The following is a 17419-nucleotide window of genomic DNA, read 5'->3' as shown; positions in this document are numbered from 1 at the left end:
AATAAGAATGAGGTGACAAAATCAATGATAAAAGGTGGATGCTAAAGAGCACCTAAAAAATAATTTGAACTAAGTGTTTAAACATGCCATGTCTAATGATACATGTTATTGGTTCAATACCAACTCATAAAACGAGCAGAGGACAAAGTGGTATGTTTAACAGGTTTATTCAACAACTTACAGAGCAAAACAGTAAGGTAGATGCCGCTAAATGCGTGATGATTAAAGTTTGTGATGCAAAACACATTGTTTACCCCCGAAACTGTCATGGCGAAACTCCTTTTCTCAAAGTGCAATAACTCTTCTCTTCTTTGGTTCAAAGGAAGTAACTATTATTTTCAGGTTGCATCTAACAAAATGACTGCATATTTTTTATTAAAAAGAAAAAAAAAAAAATATATATATATACATATATATATATATATATATATATATATATAGATATATATATATATATATATAGTATTTTGTAAAATATATATGGCGATATAAGGATCCTTAGATTTCAAAACCCGATACTATGACCACAAAAGTACATTCAACAATAAAAAACACTGTATAAAAACAACACTAGCGAATAAATACTGGGAACTCAAAGAAAGCGGACATTCGCTAGTAGTCGAATGGAAAATAATAAGACAAGCTACCACGTGTAGGCATTTAGACGACCCATGTAAATTATGCCTTCATGAAAAATTTGCTATCCTGCATTTGAAGAACCCCAAAATCTATTAAACTGTAGAAGAGAAATAGCAAATAACTGTGTTCACAAAATAAAATTTACTCTAGGATAGCGATACAAAATAGTTTTAAAACTAACAAAAACAATAGAAAATAAACAAATAAATAAATTAAATAAACAGGAATATACATAAACGATCACACATATATGTATGTATATATATATGTGCATATATGTATGTACACATATGTATATTTATATATAAACTAACAACAAAAAAAAAAGTCTGCCTTAAACCACTAACCTAGTTTTAAAACAGATGCTTTGTTCGATAAAAGACATGCCCATTGGCTGATAGGAAGGGGCACGGTGGATACTAGAAAGACGATTGGCTAACTAAATCCTCAATAGAAGAGGACTGTATAAAAACGATAAACAACCACAGAATTCGTGCATAAGCCTGAGGAATCCTAGAGTGGATGAAACGCCGAATATTCAGTGTAGCTTAATCACCATATATATTTTATAAATTACTAACTAGCTCTACCTACGTATTGAGCACTTTTGAAGTAAATACTTAAAGATTACGCATAAATCTATACTTTCGTATATTAATTTTATGTGAGTAAATGAAGTAGTTATATATATATATATATATATATATATATATATATATATATATATTAATATTGGGACAATTAATCAAACTCAGAATTGGGAATCAGAATTTTTCAGGATATCTGAATTGGAAAAATTTGTGCATATTTTCCGATGCCAAAAATGATTCTTTTAATTGTCTTTTTTTATTTTTGATTCTGTGTAAAACAAAATCTTCCACTGCTGGTAGCAATAATATAATGTTTAGGCAAATGTGTATTTCAGCAGCATAAATTATTTGACAGACAAAAATTCATAAAATTTATTTTTACATAAAACACATTATTAGACCCTAAGGCTGAAATAAAACCCCCAAAAATTTAATTTTTATTATTTTTTCAACATTTCTTATTAGACTAAATGTACGACAATCTAGGCCGCCATCTTGTTTTGCAATTTTGGCCTTTGTAAGGATTGCCAGATTGGCCTTTTCGAGGCCAAATTTGACCTTTTTTACACTCTTGCATAGACCATGGTTCCATGCAAGAGCATAAAAAAGGCCAAATTTGGCCTAAAAAAGGCCAAATTTGGCCTAAAAAAGGCCAATCTGGCAAGCCTTACAAAGCTCAAAATTGAAAAAAAAAAAAAAAAAAAAAAAATGGCACATTCGCCAATATTTATTTATTGATTCTAAACTACTAGTAAAGCTAAAATCTATAGATCATTCCTCCAAGTGTGTTCTTACGTTTGAGAAAATATACGCATTTTTATGGTAATTGGAGAAAAATAAAACTCTATAGTCAAAGAATACAAATCAGTAATTGTATCGGAATCAGGAATTTAGCACGAAATCGAAAAAAATATTGGAATCATCCCATCACTAATATATATATATATATATATATATATATAATTATTTTTTTTTTTACTATAATAATTAAATACCTACAGACACTAGTGTTTCATCCTTTCGGGATTCTTCAGTGCAGGGTGTCACGATTACTACCAGTCGAACGATTCGAACCCCGCGACACGAGACATCTCTGGCTCGATTAGCGGAGGCCGTATCCATTCGGCTACCATTAACCGTGTGAAATAGCGTTGAATTTTAAACATTTTAATTTAAATGTTCATTACGTCAGACAGACAGTGATCAAATCGTTATACATATATATATATATATATTTCATAGTCTTGGTTTGGTTGTTTTGTTTTATGGCATATTATTATATATATTGTTATTTAATGCCGAATCCAGTTATTTTGGAAATAGTATTAATGTTGCATCCAGTTATTTTGTAGAAGGTTTTTATTCTTCAAGAAGCTATTTGTATCTTCAATCGCTAGTTTGTAGTGTTCGGTTTGGTTTGGTTGTTTTATGGCATATCAACCCTTTTCGGGTTATTTAATGCCAAATTTCGTTTTTTATTGCTTTTGTTCTCTGCCCATTTTTTTCTTTCATTTAATTTCAAGAACTCGGCTACAGTAATCATGTAATCTTTTTTTTTTCATTTAACATTCTTTCATTGTTCCACTGATTATTCAGTGTCCCAAATTATATCTTGCAAAATATGCTAATTTTTGCTATGTCTATGCTGGTTATCTCCCTTAGGTTTAATGATCCGTTGACATAAGCACTCTAAATTGTAATGTTTCATTGCTGTGCTTGTTTTAGAAGTATTTCCAAAGAATATACTCCGACAAAGTTACTTTAATATGATGGATGTATGTGTTCGTCGAGATGAGGATTGATAATCATTTTTGTATCATTTGGACTATTTATTTTCATCTTCATTGTTTTTTTCACAACGTTTCGGCCAATGTAACCTCCCACCATCTTCAGGTGCATTCACACTGGATGTTATTGGTGAACAGTGAAAAAAAATAATGTTTGGTTTATTTGCTTTCCTAACGAACACAGTCGTTCGAAATTTAAAACGCAAATAGTGCCAAGTCTTTTTAAATTTTTTTATTAATACATCCCGGTCCATTCCATTTTTTTATTTTTATTATATGATGAATGTATATTTTTGAGATGAGGATTAATATTTATTTTTATTATTATTTGGACTATTATTTTCATCTGAGTTCAAATAATACAATAAATAAAGTTACTTTACTTATATACTTAAATGTAAATACTCTTGACCAACCCGACTAACAGCAAAATCCCACTCATTTACTGTAGAAGTCCCCAATTTTAAACAAAACCCTATAATTAATCCATGGGGTAGCATGTTCTTATTCCATCAGCCATGAAGTTTTAAGTAATTTGCAGTTGTATGCTTAGAATTACTTTCACCCCTCAGAAGAGGGACACAATTGAATTTTACCTAATATTTTATCCATTATACCATGAGTGTGGGACAATGTTGTGGGGGTTTCATATTAAAGAGGTATGATGGGGACATTCATATTGAAGAAAGATGGCGGAGACACATATAACAATGATGATGGGGAGAGACATTTATACAGTTCTGTGATGTTTCTTCTTAACTCATATAGCGAAGGTGATAGATGCACAGTTCTTACATTTCTCATAACACATATTAGAGAGGAGGAGAGATATATATTCTTGGAAGGTTTACGCAATGTTCATAATAAGATGTTTCACACATTACCTTTTGGGTATTGAAAGATGACATGTGACAACAGTTTTACAAAAACACAAAGATGATTCTTTATTCATTTGACCCGTCGAATGACGATGACGTCAGGAATTCACATTCGGGATTTACATAGTTTATAGTTTAATGTTCTTTCCTTCACTTCCAAAGGACTCTCAACTCTCTCCCTGACTGACTAGCAGACTCAACTGTTCTGCCTCAACTACCACGATCTGACTAACTCTAGCTCCTATATTGAGAATCCCCTTTTTGCTATGACATCAGATGTGTGGTTCCAAAACGTGACCAACTCACGTGGCTAATGCACACATTTTTCCAAACACACTTTTAACAACAAAAAATTCTCAACTAACCTATTTTTTTTTTTACAATATATTTTTAATTTGTATTGTTCATTCTTTTTAGCTGACATTTTTAATATTCAGTTTCATAAAAGAATGAACAATCAATTCTTTTTACAATATAAACAATATAAACAATATCTAACTATTTTATAATAGAATTTAACAATAGGCCTTTCTAACATTCTATTTCTGAACCTTGCTTAAAAGGTTTGAGTCTCGGCTTATCCTAATTTCATTTTCACTTATCCAATGTTCTTCTGATCTACGACAATTCCAGTATGGATTTTGAGAGCCTTCATCCTATTCTTGTAGATGTACAATCTTACTACTTGGTCATTCAGAAGTATAAGCAACTCTATGATGACCATATCGTGTCAAGTGAAAACCTAGACTCGGTGTGAATACTTGGTGAATGTGAATCCCCCCCCCTCCTCTCTTACCCCCATTCCCTTCCTTCACACCTCTCTCAAAAATATCCCTACTGCCCACATTCACAAAGTATACACTCCACTTTCTTCCAGAACATCAACCACGCCCAAATATAAAACTAATGTAATTTTGACTCCTATGTCAATAAATATCGATTCTTTTTTGGTCTGATAAGGTGTTATCCTTGAATTGGGATCCAACTGAAACATGTATGCACATATGTAACCAATAATGTTTGTATAATAAACAGACTATATATATATATATATACTAGCTAGACTAGACTACAGTGACCCATTGGGTCAGTATATGTTTTATAGCTAGCTATGGAATGATGAGTATACAGAATTAATGTATAAAAGTGCAAGTGACTATAAAGAATTAATATGTAAACGCGCAAAAATTGAATGCACACGCACGCAAAAACAAACATGGCGACCAGTGAAAACAATACGGAATACATTTGATAATAAATGTCTTAACATCATTACCCTACGATTAAATGAAAAACCCTTTATATAAGAGGGATGTAATCCGTTGAAAAAGATTTTATAAAGACAAAAAGAAAAAAAATGCAAGGAGAGAGTGTGCATTGTACACTCCCTCCTTGCATTTTTGGGGGTTTTTTTTTGTCTTTATAAAAATTTTTTCAACGGATTACATCCCTCTTATATAAAGGGTTTTTCGTTTAATCTAAGAGTATTGATGTTAAGACATTTATTATCAAATGTATTCCGTATTGTTTTCACTGGTCGCCATATCTACATATCAGCTGTCCTGCATTGAGCACTCTAATAATCATGCGAGTTTCATTATATTTACATCTAGGAAACCAATTGATATGATCGTTTATATATATATATATATATATAGTAGCTTTCTTCAGTCTTGACAGACTATAGATTGCCACTGTAAGGGTGCCTGCACATGAAATTTGTGTGGCAAGAGTTGCGCAGACTCCAACCACGCCTCTCCTGAGTCAACATTGTTGAATACCAGAAGCAAGTGGAGGTACAGGATGACCGGAAACAATGCCGAGATGAGCGGGTAGCATATACAGCGCCAATAATTTTCAAATGGTTACCCATCTAGTACTAGCCAGGCTCAACGTTACTTAACTTCGATGATCTGGGGAGAACCAGTTTGTCGGCGTGATTATGCCATATATATATATTTTTATATTATATATTATATTATATATTTATTTTGTTTACTTGCCTCCCAATGCGGGCAGAGTTAGACACAAGCTCTTGCCCGGTCATAAAATATGCTTAAATATAATATTTCAATTTACACAGATCTCGTATTCATTATTACAGAGTCAATTCTCTTGATTATTTCATATTTTATTGTACCCAATATATAGTCATGCTTCTTAGGAGACTTATATCTCCAATGGGAAAAAAATGCTCGAAAATGGCTTATACAGCTGAAAGTTGTTCATTCATTTCCTTGGAGTAAATAAATTATTTATTTAAAAATTAAAAAACAGTTAATATTAATAATTAACTAATATATATAAATATAAATATATAAATATAAATATATATATATATATATATATATATATATATACATATATATATATATATATACATATATATATATTAATCTACTAAATTGGGGTAAACAAACAAAAAAGGATTATGTGACACTTACCTTGAATTCCTGACAGTGTTCCTTTTTGAAGTTCTGTGGGGCAGGAATAAAAAAATAAGGTGCAAAGCCATGGACATGAGCCATGACACTGTTACCCTGCATAGTCACACCGCACATACGAATAATTGGCACTGGCCCGAGAGTAGAGCCAGGCATACCAGGGTAAGGCGATCCTGAAGAGAAAAAACAGGGTTTTTTATTTACTTTTACTGACATTATCATGCCAAAACTGTTAATAGTTTTATCTGTGCGGATAATCTCGCTTTTATTCGGACTACTGTTCTCATCTTGTGTTGTTTTCACATTTCCGTTGATATAAGCTTCGACCTTTGTTAGACATATTTTGTCTAAATTTAGAATCTTTCTGTCAAACTTGGGAAGCTGGATAGAATTTCAAACAGAACTTTTTATGGTTATAGTCAGCTAACGTACTTCCTAACTTCCAGTCTGACTGCTACCAGAAGTTGTGACAATACAAATCAGTTCCTTCACTTTTATTGTTCTTCAGTATTTCTATTGTGAAGCGATTTATTGAAATAAAATGTAAGAAAAGGACATTATTGAAAAATATACAATAAAAATTAACAAAATTATAAAAAGATAGAAATAACACAGTTAGTCTTTATTTGCACTTTTGATAACAAAATTTAAGAAATACAAGTTTTTATTTGAAATTTTATAAGCAATATGTTTAGGAAATTATAAAAGTACTTTTTTAATTTTAAAAATAAGTTTGTTTTTTTTTTTTTAATTTATATAATAAATATGTTTATGAAAATATAAAAAATAAAATTATTGAAATTAAAATAACAAAATTTCAAACATCATAAAAAATGTATCCAATACATAATATTCCTAAAAGAGTTTTAAAAGATTTTAAAAGGTGTTTTCAATAGTTCTTTAAAAAAAAATAAATAAATAAAACTAATTTCAATAATTCTTAATCAAAATATGACAGAAAACATTTTCAATGATTATTAAAAGAATGATGAAAAAAAAAAAAACGTAATAAAAAAGGGTACAAGCATAGGAGAGATATAGGCATGAGAGAAAAAAAACAAAAAACAAAGGAACTGATTTGCCTTGTCACCGTTTCCAGTTGCAGCCACACCGGAAGTTAGGAATTATGTTAACTGACTATCACTCCTTTTATTTAATCCATGAGTTAGCATGTTCTCATTTCATCTGCCATGACGAGGTAAAAATCATAAGTAATTTGCAACTGCCTTCTTAATACCGAGAATTGAGTCTTCAACTTCCATAAGTTTCACTTAGAACTGAATTTTCATTAGTATTTTATCCGTTATGTTACAGGTCCTTGCAGACACGTTTCCTATCTATGGAAATGAGAGATGTGAACATTAATCCAAATAATCCAGATTATCAATCCTCATCTAAAAAAAAATTTAGAAACATAATAATCTCTTCAGCTATCTAGAGCCACTTTCTTTTACAAAAGAGACGTTGCAGGATTTTCTCTCCTCTATTGTTATTAGTAATGAGACGATTCCAATATTTTTCATAATTCCAGTATAATTACTGATTCCGGACTAAATTCCCGATTCCAACATAATTACCGATTCTGATTCTTTATAAATCTTTAAATGTTTAATAAAAAAAAAATTATCTTCCCCCCTCCCCCGATTACTGTAAAAACATGTTAAATGTGCATCTATTTTCTCAAACGTAAAAACACACTCATGTGTGTATATGAAGGGGGAGCTATAGATTTTAGCTGTATCGGTCGTTTAAAATCAATAAATATTTATTACTTGATTATTACTACCAGCAGTGGAAGATTTTTTTTTTTTTTTTTTTTTTTTTTTACATAGGCATCACCACATTATCAAGGCCAAGAGGCCACTCAAGGATAAGGGTCAAAGAGTGTACAGTAGAAATTGGACAATATAGTAATCATTAGTAATGAAAATTCGGTAAATTTGATAACTTATATGGAACGGCTCATCAAGAACTTATTTACGTTAGACTTGAAGACAACCATATTGTAGTCAGTTGAAAAGCAGGAAAATGGAAGACAATTCCACAGGCGTGCAGTTCTAAGAAAGAAGCTTTGTTCATGGAATCTACGTTTAGGTTTAGGCACAGATAAAGAGTGGGGGGAATTATTGATAGTGTTTTCAGCTAGACAAGTGTTTCTTGTGAAAGTTAGGCGAGGGAGACCATAGACTTAAGCTCAGTCGAACACTTTCCATGAAAATAACGATACATCAGAGACAAACTCGCAACATCTCTTCTGTGAGAAAGAGGTTGCAGGGAAGAGAAGATGACATCTCCTACGAGGCTACGAAGTTTATTTTGAACTCTATCAAGGCAGGACAAGTCCTTTCTAGCAGCTCCTGCCCAGATGTGGCAACAGTATTCCATCCTTGGACATACCTGGCTCTTATATAGATAGAGGCTTGCATCAGCAGCGAGATATCTATTTGAAACAAGATCAAATAAAATAGATAATTAAAGGAATCATTTTTGGCATTGGAAAATAAGCACAAATTTTACCGATTCCAATACCCCAAAAAGTTATGATTTTTCTGATTCCTACTTCCAATTACTCGTACCAACACTAACTGCTATTTCCATGGAAAGTCTCCTGTTCCTCCTAATAAGACATTAACAGCAAAACCTCGTCTTACTATCACCACTTTCTTGTCTTCCTTCATGAGCATAACAAAAAAACGGAATTTCTATGAAAAGATTTTCTTTCCAAGAAATTCCCATCTGTGGAACACGTTACCACTATACTGCTTCCTTGTGGATTACAGCAATATTATCTTCAAATCCAATTTCAATAAATATTTGTTATAAACTGACCCCATAAGTAATAGTTTACGATCCAGTCTCTGACAACTTTGAGTAGGCATCTTTTGTTAGGTTATGTAGGCAGCCAGAAATTGCCAAAGCAACTATCCAATCAACTGTCAGAAGTGTGAAATACATTTAATTAAGAAAAATCTTTAAAACTGAAAATGACTTTCAATGCGCTATGTGAACATGAAATCCACCTCCCTTTTCAAAACAGAAAACCATTCTTAACATGTAGGAGGGGAGGGTGCAGAGTTTTTAATCAATCATCTGGCAATTATTGTTTTAGCATATTATGATTGCTTGCGTAACATGCTGGATGACTTTTTTTTTTTTTTTTTTTTTTTTTTTTTACACGGTGGTCACCACTTATCAAAGCCTGGAAGCCACTCAGGGATAAGGGTTAGATGATGATGCAAAGTTGTCGAAGATTGGGTCATAAACTGGATAGGTAGAAAAATTTTATTTATTCATAGATCATTTTTAATCCTCTCATTATATTCATCATCATTCAACTGATAATCTACTCACTTCATTAAGCAATATCCTTGAGTTGCTTTTAGCCATAAGTGGTGATTAATTAGTGATAAAAAAATTTTTTTTTTTTTTTTTAATTATTTAAGAGTGGGTATCTGGTTACCTTAATATCAAAAACTTAAAAAGGAAGTAGTGTTGCATTATCCAGCTGCTGAAAAAGAAACAACTTATATGACCGAAGCAGTTCAGAAATGCATTACTTTCTAAACGAAACAGCGTTTTATTTTTGTAAAAGATCAGCAACATTTATGCTTGATAGTAAATGGCAGACAGATTAGAATCTGTAAAATTCAGGGACATGTTTTACAATAGACAACAGAATGCAAAAGTGATTAAAAAAAAGAAAAAAAAAAAATATATATATATATATATATATATATAATAAATGTTCATACTTACTTGCCTCCCCACGAGGCAATTAGACACAAGCTTGGTTTTTAATGGGGGGAAATCCAGCTCCCCAAAAAGGGGCACTATAGATAGGAACAAAAATTAAAATTGCCTCAGTCTAGAAGGATTTCTTCTCCACTGACTGACATCAGAAAAGGCGAAGTGCAGCATCAAAACAGATATGGAAAATAAACACGCATTTTTCCGATTCCAATACCCCAAAAAGTTCTGATTCCCACTTCCAATTAATTGTCCCAACACTAACTGCTATTTCCATGGAAAGTGTCCTGTTCCTCCTAATAAGACATTAACAGCAAGACCTTGTCTTATTACCACCCCTTTCTGGTCTTCCTTCATGTGTATCATGTGATCTTGGCCAAAAGACCAAGACCGAGATGTTATCAAAGGCAAGATAAGTTACTTTTCTATCTAGCTGGTTTGGATAACTTTTTTGTGTTTTAACTTATTTTAAATCGTTTATCCGATTAGAAAAACAAATAGTGTTGAGTGTTACATTAGAACAAGAAAAAATGGCGGACATATGGCAGTCACATCTTTGGATTCTCGATAATTGTTCGATAATCAAAAATAAAACAAAATACTGATATAGAACTGCCCAATAAATGTTACCATGACATTTATTTGTTAAATTCAGCAATGGAGTTTTGAAAAATTAAACATCATCCCGATAAAGAAAATGCCCAACGCAAGAACAGGAGTCGGTACTTACCAATATAATTGTCCATGTAAATTTGTTGAAATTCAATGGAGTCCGTTTGGGAGTTAATCGGAGGAAGAGGTGGACGAGACCATTTGTCCGACGTATCAAGTTTTTCATCTGAAGCAAACAAAAACATTTTACATTTTTATGATTAGACAGGTGGGTGAGGGTGGGGTGGTGACCGACATTGCCGGTCATAAGATAAGCTTAATATATTTTAATTCATGCAGATTTCTTATTTATTATTACAGAGCCATTTCTGTATTGAATATTATATTGTACCTAATATGTAGTACTGATTTCAAAAGTACAAAAACTGAAAAAAAAGTAACTTGGGTGAGCTAGAATCAAAACCAAAACATTTAGCGCTCTAGCTGCGTACCCTTACTTTGCGCTCCAGACGTGTTCACTACTGTTTGAGCCGACCCGACAGACAGATAAAAAAAAAAAAAAAAACGTTATAAAATTTAACCACTTTTAGCTATGATTAATTTACACATATGCAAGCGAATAGAAATGTTTTCAAGTTGAAACAAACATTTTCCATTTGAACTAATCGACATATTTCGGTACACATTATTCATCCATCCAAACAAAGATTTTACTCGTTATAAACCATCCTTGGTGTACAATTACTATTTCCTGTTAATTTCAGTGTTGTGTGACCAATAGTTTAAGAGATTGGTGGTTAAATATTTACAGACAGACACACATATATATACGTTTACTGTTTTATTCATATAGATATAGTAAATTCAAGAAACTTCTGCCACTTAACCAAAGTGATCATAGAAAGTACAGTAGAATCCCAGGATTTGGCATTAATCTGTACCAGGGTTGGTATCATAAGGTAAAATCCCCATATGGCAGTGCCTAAGCAAAATTTTATACAGTACATATTAAAAACTAGTAATAGAATACAGTACGGTATATAATACACATGTATATAATCAAATAACATTATAACAAACACCGTAAGGCAGGGCAAATACCGTAAACAGAGACCGGAAAAACATCATGTTCCACATTGTAACCTGAAAAAACCTTATCCTAGGGACACCGTATTCCGGGGTTCTACTATATGTTATGGGGAAGTAAAACCTAGCAAGTTAGAGTTAAAATGTGTTGGGAAGAAGAGAGAAATGATATAAGAATTATACGATGGATTTGTTGTGAGAGTCGTAATGACAGGTTTAGATCTGATGACCTCAGAGAATGATTAAATCTGGATAGTATAGGGAGAGGTATGCAGAACAAGAGACTTCATTGGTATGGTCAAGTGTAAATGATGGATGAGATCTTTGGTGAGTAGATGTAGAACAGTTGAGATAGCAGGAGCAGATGACAAGGGAAAGTTAGAGAAAACATGAGAGAAAGAGGGATAAATAAAGACCAGGTCAGAGATAGATTAGTTTGGAAGTCAATTTCTAAAAGTCATTCAAGAAATGCCAGTATGCGAAACAGATATCAAGCTGAACAAGATGACAAATGTTAGTTGATGTGATCAGGAAATTATGTCACAAACAGGAAGTTATGTCACAAACAGGAAGTTATGTCACAAACAGGAAGTTATGTCACAAACAGGAAGTTATGTCGAAATAAGCAAGTATGATTCTCCGCTCAGCTTATCTGTCAACCAAGGCCGACGTGAATTTCCAGGTTCTTTCAGACCCATACCTTCAGAATTTGCATTTGTTAAAAACAAAATAAAACTTCCTTTTATCAATAAGACATCAAATTTTGTTTTCAATAAGACCTCAAACACTCCCAGGCGATAATTTTTAGCCAAGATGTGAACCAAGTGCAAGAGAGATACAAATCAAGATACAAACACTTAAAGGCATGGTTAGAATCTTAAAAAAGATCTCTTGGTTGGAATGTCTGAGATTGTAGTACTATCGCTCCCCGGGAGGGTTACTTGGTTGATGAACGTCTTGGGAATGCAACCAGCTCCACGGGGAATGAACGATATCCAACGATATCTAAACGATAGGCATATGCTGGAAACAACGGAAACGGGTTGATCCATCGTCGGCTATAACTGTTTGGTACGGGTCCCATTATGTGTGGTCATTGCAGGCATCTTCCCATCGTCGATTGTTGCGTGTTCATTGCAGCTTTCTGTCGTCGGCATTAATGGTACGCTGAAATCGAACACTTGTATGAAAACAGCGACAAAATACATTTTTATAAAAATATAATTTATTAAACAGTTAACAAGTTAGGAAACATATTTAGTCGACCCATCGCGTACAGTGAGCAAACCTCAACTGTCTTTACAACAATCAAATTATATTTAATTCTCTCTTTCAATGAAGAAAGAGAGAGAAAGTAAGTCAATGATAGAAATAGAGAAAGAAAGAGTGAGAAAATGACAGGGAGAAATAAGCTTTTCACACAATGTTTTATTTTTAAACTTCAGATATCCGCGTGTAAATCTGACCTTTAAAAGTTTCATAACACCTGTCACTCAAACCCAACTGACATGATCTAACATTCCCAAACCCAAAAACACCTGCGTGAAACGTTTTTAACTGCATCACAAAGTCAGGCACAAGGTTAGAAGCTAGATATAGGAGTTATTAATTGAGCAGCCCCCAGCTCCTTTAAAAGGGGCTACGTCATTGTGCCACAAGATAGCATTCGGTAGAAAATTTTTAAAAATTGAAATAGTGATTTTGCCTAATTTGACCAAATAAGGTAATTCAGCCACATACTTCCAGAATTTCAGTTTATTTTTTTTTTACAGTAAATTGTGTTTCCAATGAACTTTCCAATGGACCTGAGAGTGGTTGAAAGACTCAACCACTCTCAGGGGATAAATTTGGACCAAAATATGAATTTGTTTTTCATTTTTAATAATAATGTATGCTGTGAAGTCTTCAATAAATTAATTTCTGTAAATTTCACAGGCAAAACTTACCAACAAATTCTTGACTGTAAGATTCTTGGGAGAATTCATTCTCAAGTTGCTCCATCATTTCCAAATCCTGTTCAAACATTGACGGCATATCTTCATCATCGTCATCAAATCTGAAATTTTTAAAAAAAGTAAATTGCTTTAAATTTATTCAATAAAAATTTAAAGAACAAAAGAAAGTGAAATTGTCTGTGTGTGTGTACACATTTCTATACCAAACTACTCTGTCAATTTTCAGTTTACAGACTCGAGATTTGACATAAAGGGTATTGAGATTTGGGAAAATCTTTTTAATCGGTTTTCAGCCAGAAATTTGGTTGTCAAGGGGTCAAAGTTCAATGATTTGATCTTTGAGAACTCTACCAAACTCCTCCGACAATTTTGGGTCTAAACACTTGAAATTTTAGATGTAGGTTACTTGGACATGGATCAAACTTTTTAATTTGATTTGAGACCAAAACAATAAATGTTAAGGGGTCAAAATTGGGGTCAAAGTTTTAAAAACTTTTACCTCTGCAGCCTCTACCAAATTACTCAGCCAATTTTTGGTCTAAACATTTGAAATTTTATATAAAGTGTATTCAGACATAGGGCAAGCTTTTTAATTGGGTTTTGGCCAAAAATTTGGCTGCCAAGGGGTCAAAGATTTTACCTTTGTGGTATCTAGCAAACTATTCAGCCAATTTTGTGTCTGAAGATTTGAAATTTTGCATAAGGCGTATTCAGACATGCAGCAAGCTTTTTAATCAGTTTTTAGGCGAAAATTTGACTGCCAACAGATCAAAGTTGAAAGAGTTGACCTTTGCAGATTCTACCAAACTCCTCTGCCAATTTTGGGTCTAAACACTTGAAATTTTAGATGTAGGTTACCTGGACATGAGTTAAACTTTTTAATATATATATATATATATATATATATATATATATATATATATAAATATGCACATAAAGTTATGAACAGTATATAGGGCCCGAGCAAAATTGCTAGTTAAAAAAAAATTTTTTTCCTTCAGTCATACAAATTTTAAAAAAACAAAAAAACAGCCTAATAAATACTATCATATGATAAAACATTGAAAATGAAATTCATGATTTTTCAAAGAATTACTATTATTTTCAGAAAGAAAAAAAAACAATAAATCCTTAATTATTGGTAAGTATTAATTCAAAAATTTATAACAAAATTTTAAGTTATGCTTAAAAACAAAAATTAGTCCAATGTTTCAATAATGAGAAGTCATTTCGTTAGATCAGTGAAGTTAAGCAAAATTGAACCTGGCCAGTACAAGATAGGTGACCATTTGGGAATACCAGGTGCTGTATGTGGGAGGATATCGACCTCTCTACAAGAACTACAAAACCCTAACATTGTCATCTCTTCTGGCTGGGATAAGCATGCAAGAAGAGACTTTTTATGAACTCGATATTCTAATGTAACTTCTCCTTTAGTGGAAGCCAGTTCAACCTGCCTTGGAGTGATTACTGTTGCATTTTTTTTTTTAAGCTATTAAGCAGAGATTACAAAGTATTATTGTTATTTGTCATAAAACAGACAGACCAAATCTCTAGTTCTAAATAATGTGGTAGGCAATTGGGTGCTTGTTTATTATACTACATTAGACTACACTGGTAAATTCTTAAAAATATCCTTTTAAGCAAAAACAGTATTACTTATGTAATTACCATCTCGAAAATAGCAATACATCTAAAAATTATGAAATTTGACAGAGTAGAACATCTATTTAGTTCTTAAAAAGAAATGCATAGATATTACAGCAAGAATCAATGGCTCCCATTAATATCGTGGTCTCTAAAAAAAAAAAAAGGGGGGGAGAGATAATTCAATTTTTGTTTCTGACTATGAAGAAAATGGCAAAATATGCAACTTTCTGTAAAAATTAATTTTATGTGTAAAAAAAAAAAAAAAAAAAAAAAACTATCCACTCGATCAAATTTCGTAATTTTTTGATATATTGATATTTTAGAGATGACAATTATGTAAGTGATACTGTTTTTTTGCTTAAAAGGAGATATTCTAAATTTTATCACCGTATGTATGTATATCTAAACTAATCAACCAATCATTATGAATTTTGGAACACAACTCCTACGCTAAATGGGTCGTAATGTGGGCTGTAGACAAACATTACTTGCACAAACTATTTATCAACAAAAGACCTGGCTGTTTTTTTTTTTGTCAACAAGAAAATCAAGGGCCATCTGTTAGGGATACAAAAAAAAATTCTCATGCAATGCTATATGGGTTATCTGTAAACAAAAACCTTGTATTGCTGTAAAAAAAAAAAAAAAAAAAAAAAAAAGAAGAAAATCCCAGAATGCATAATGGAATAATTTGTTGTTCTTTTTGTGTTCATTATTACAGCCAACAAGAATATTGATCGATTTGATTTCACTTTACAGCTCACCAACCACTGCTGGGTTATTTAAAGTCAAAAAAAATATCAGATATATGACCTTCTTATGAAGGTGTTTTTGAAATAAGTGGAATTTTTTATATATTATTCACAATGTGTTAGCCCTGCATTTTTTATGAAAAAAAAAAAAAGGAAAATGTCTCCACGTTTGTTATTGCCACCCATTCTTCATCTCCTCCTCCCACTACTTCTCTTATCATTCACCTTTTATTTATATTATCCGCCCTTTTGTAACTTTTCCGGTAAGTTATCAAAAAGTGAACTGATGTTTGCATGCATTCACTAAAGACCGTGATCATTCGCACACTGTCTTTATCAAAATTCAATGCTTGCAGACCCATGGTATAGTGGATAAAGTACTTGGTGAAATTCAGTTGTAAAGTTATATTCTTCTGGAGGTTAAAGGTTCAATTCTCAATGTGGGCAATACTCAAACTACAATTGCAAATTACTTAGGACTTTTATCCAATTATGGCTGACGAGACAAGAGCATGCTACTCTCATGGATTAAATAATTCTATACAGATTCCCGAGTTAGAGAGATTCCTAAGTTCAACATGATACACCTGAAGAAGGTTGGAGGTTACATTAACTAGCAATACACACAGACAATAAAATGCTTTGGATAATCACAGATTTCAAGCGGCTTCTGCTAAAATAGTCATATTTTGTAAGTCTTCAAAATATCACCGTTTTGTTCGAAAATGAATTAATAAATAATATACATTATATAATATAATAATGTACATTATATATTGTTTGGAAATGAATTAATAAATAATATACATTATATTATATGATAATGTACATTATATATTGTTCGGAAATGAATTAATAAATAATATACATTATATAATATAATAATGTACATTATATATTGTTCGGAAACGAATTAATAAATAATATACATTATATTATATAATAATGTACATTATATATTGTTCGGAAATGAATTAATGAATAATATACATTATATAATATAATAATGTACATTATATATTGTTCGGAAATGAATTAATAAATAATATACATTATATAATATAATAATGTACATTATATATTGTTCGGAAATGAATTAATAAATAATATACATTATATAATATAATAATGTACATTATATATTGTTCGGAAATGAATTAATGAATAATATACATTATATAATTTTTTCATGAAATTTGGAAACTAGCCAGAAGATGTCATTTTTAATAGTTTCGGGTGTCCGCTCGTTTTTTTGTTGTGCTAAAAAAAGATTTCAACA

At 31.8% G+C, this 17419-nt stretch overlaps 1 protein-coding gene across 7 annotated transcripts in view; it reads right to left on the bottom strand.

The window, feature by feature from the left end:
• LOC145260396 (DNA polymerase delta catalytic subunit-like) overlaps nt 1–17419 on the bottom strand; it is a 226546-nt gene that overhangs the window by 177122 nt on the left and 32005 nt on the right. For all 7 annotated transcript variants that reach the window (XM_080118362.1, XM_080118364.1, XM_080118366.1 and 4 more), the window contains 3 exons: nt 13730–13839; nt 10816–10923; nt 6339–6511 (listed from right to left, as the gene is read on the bottom strand). In XM_080118362.1, coding sequence (XP_079974488.1) covers nt 6339–6511; nt 10816–10923; nt 13730–13839 — 391 coding nt within the window. The remainder of the gene's footprint in view (nt 1–6338; nt 6512–10815; nt 10924–13729; nt 13840–17419) is intronic.

This window comes from Euprymna scolopes, chromosome 36, assembly GCF_053919585.1.
Source record: "Euprymna scolopes isolate OS-2025 chromosome 36, ASM5391958v1, whole genome shotgun sequence".
Classification (NCBI taxonomy): Eukaryota; Metazoa; Mollusca; class Cephalopoda; order Sepiida; family Sepiolidae; genus Euprymna; species Euprymna scolopes.
Note: the sequence above shows the minus strand (reverse complement) of the source record. Positions and strands in the feature narration are given on the sequence as shown.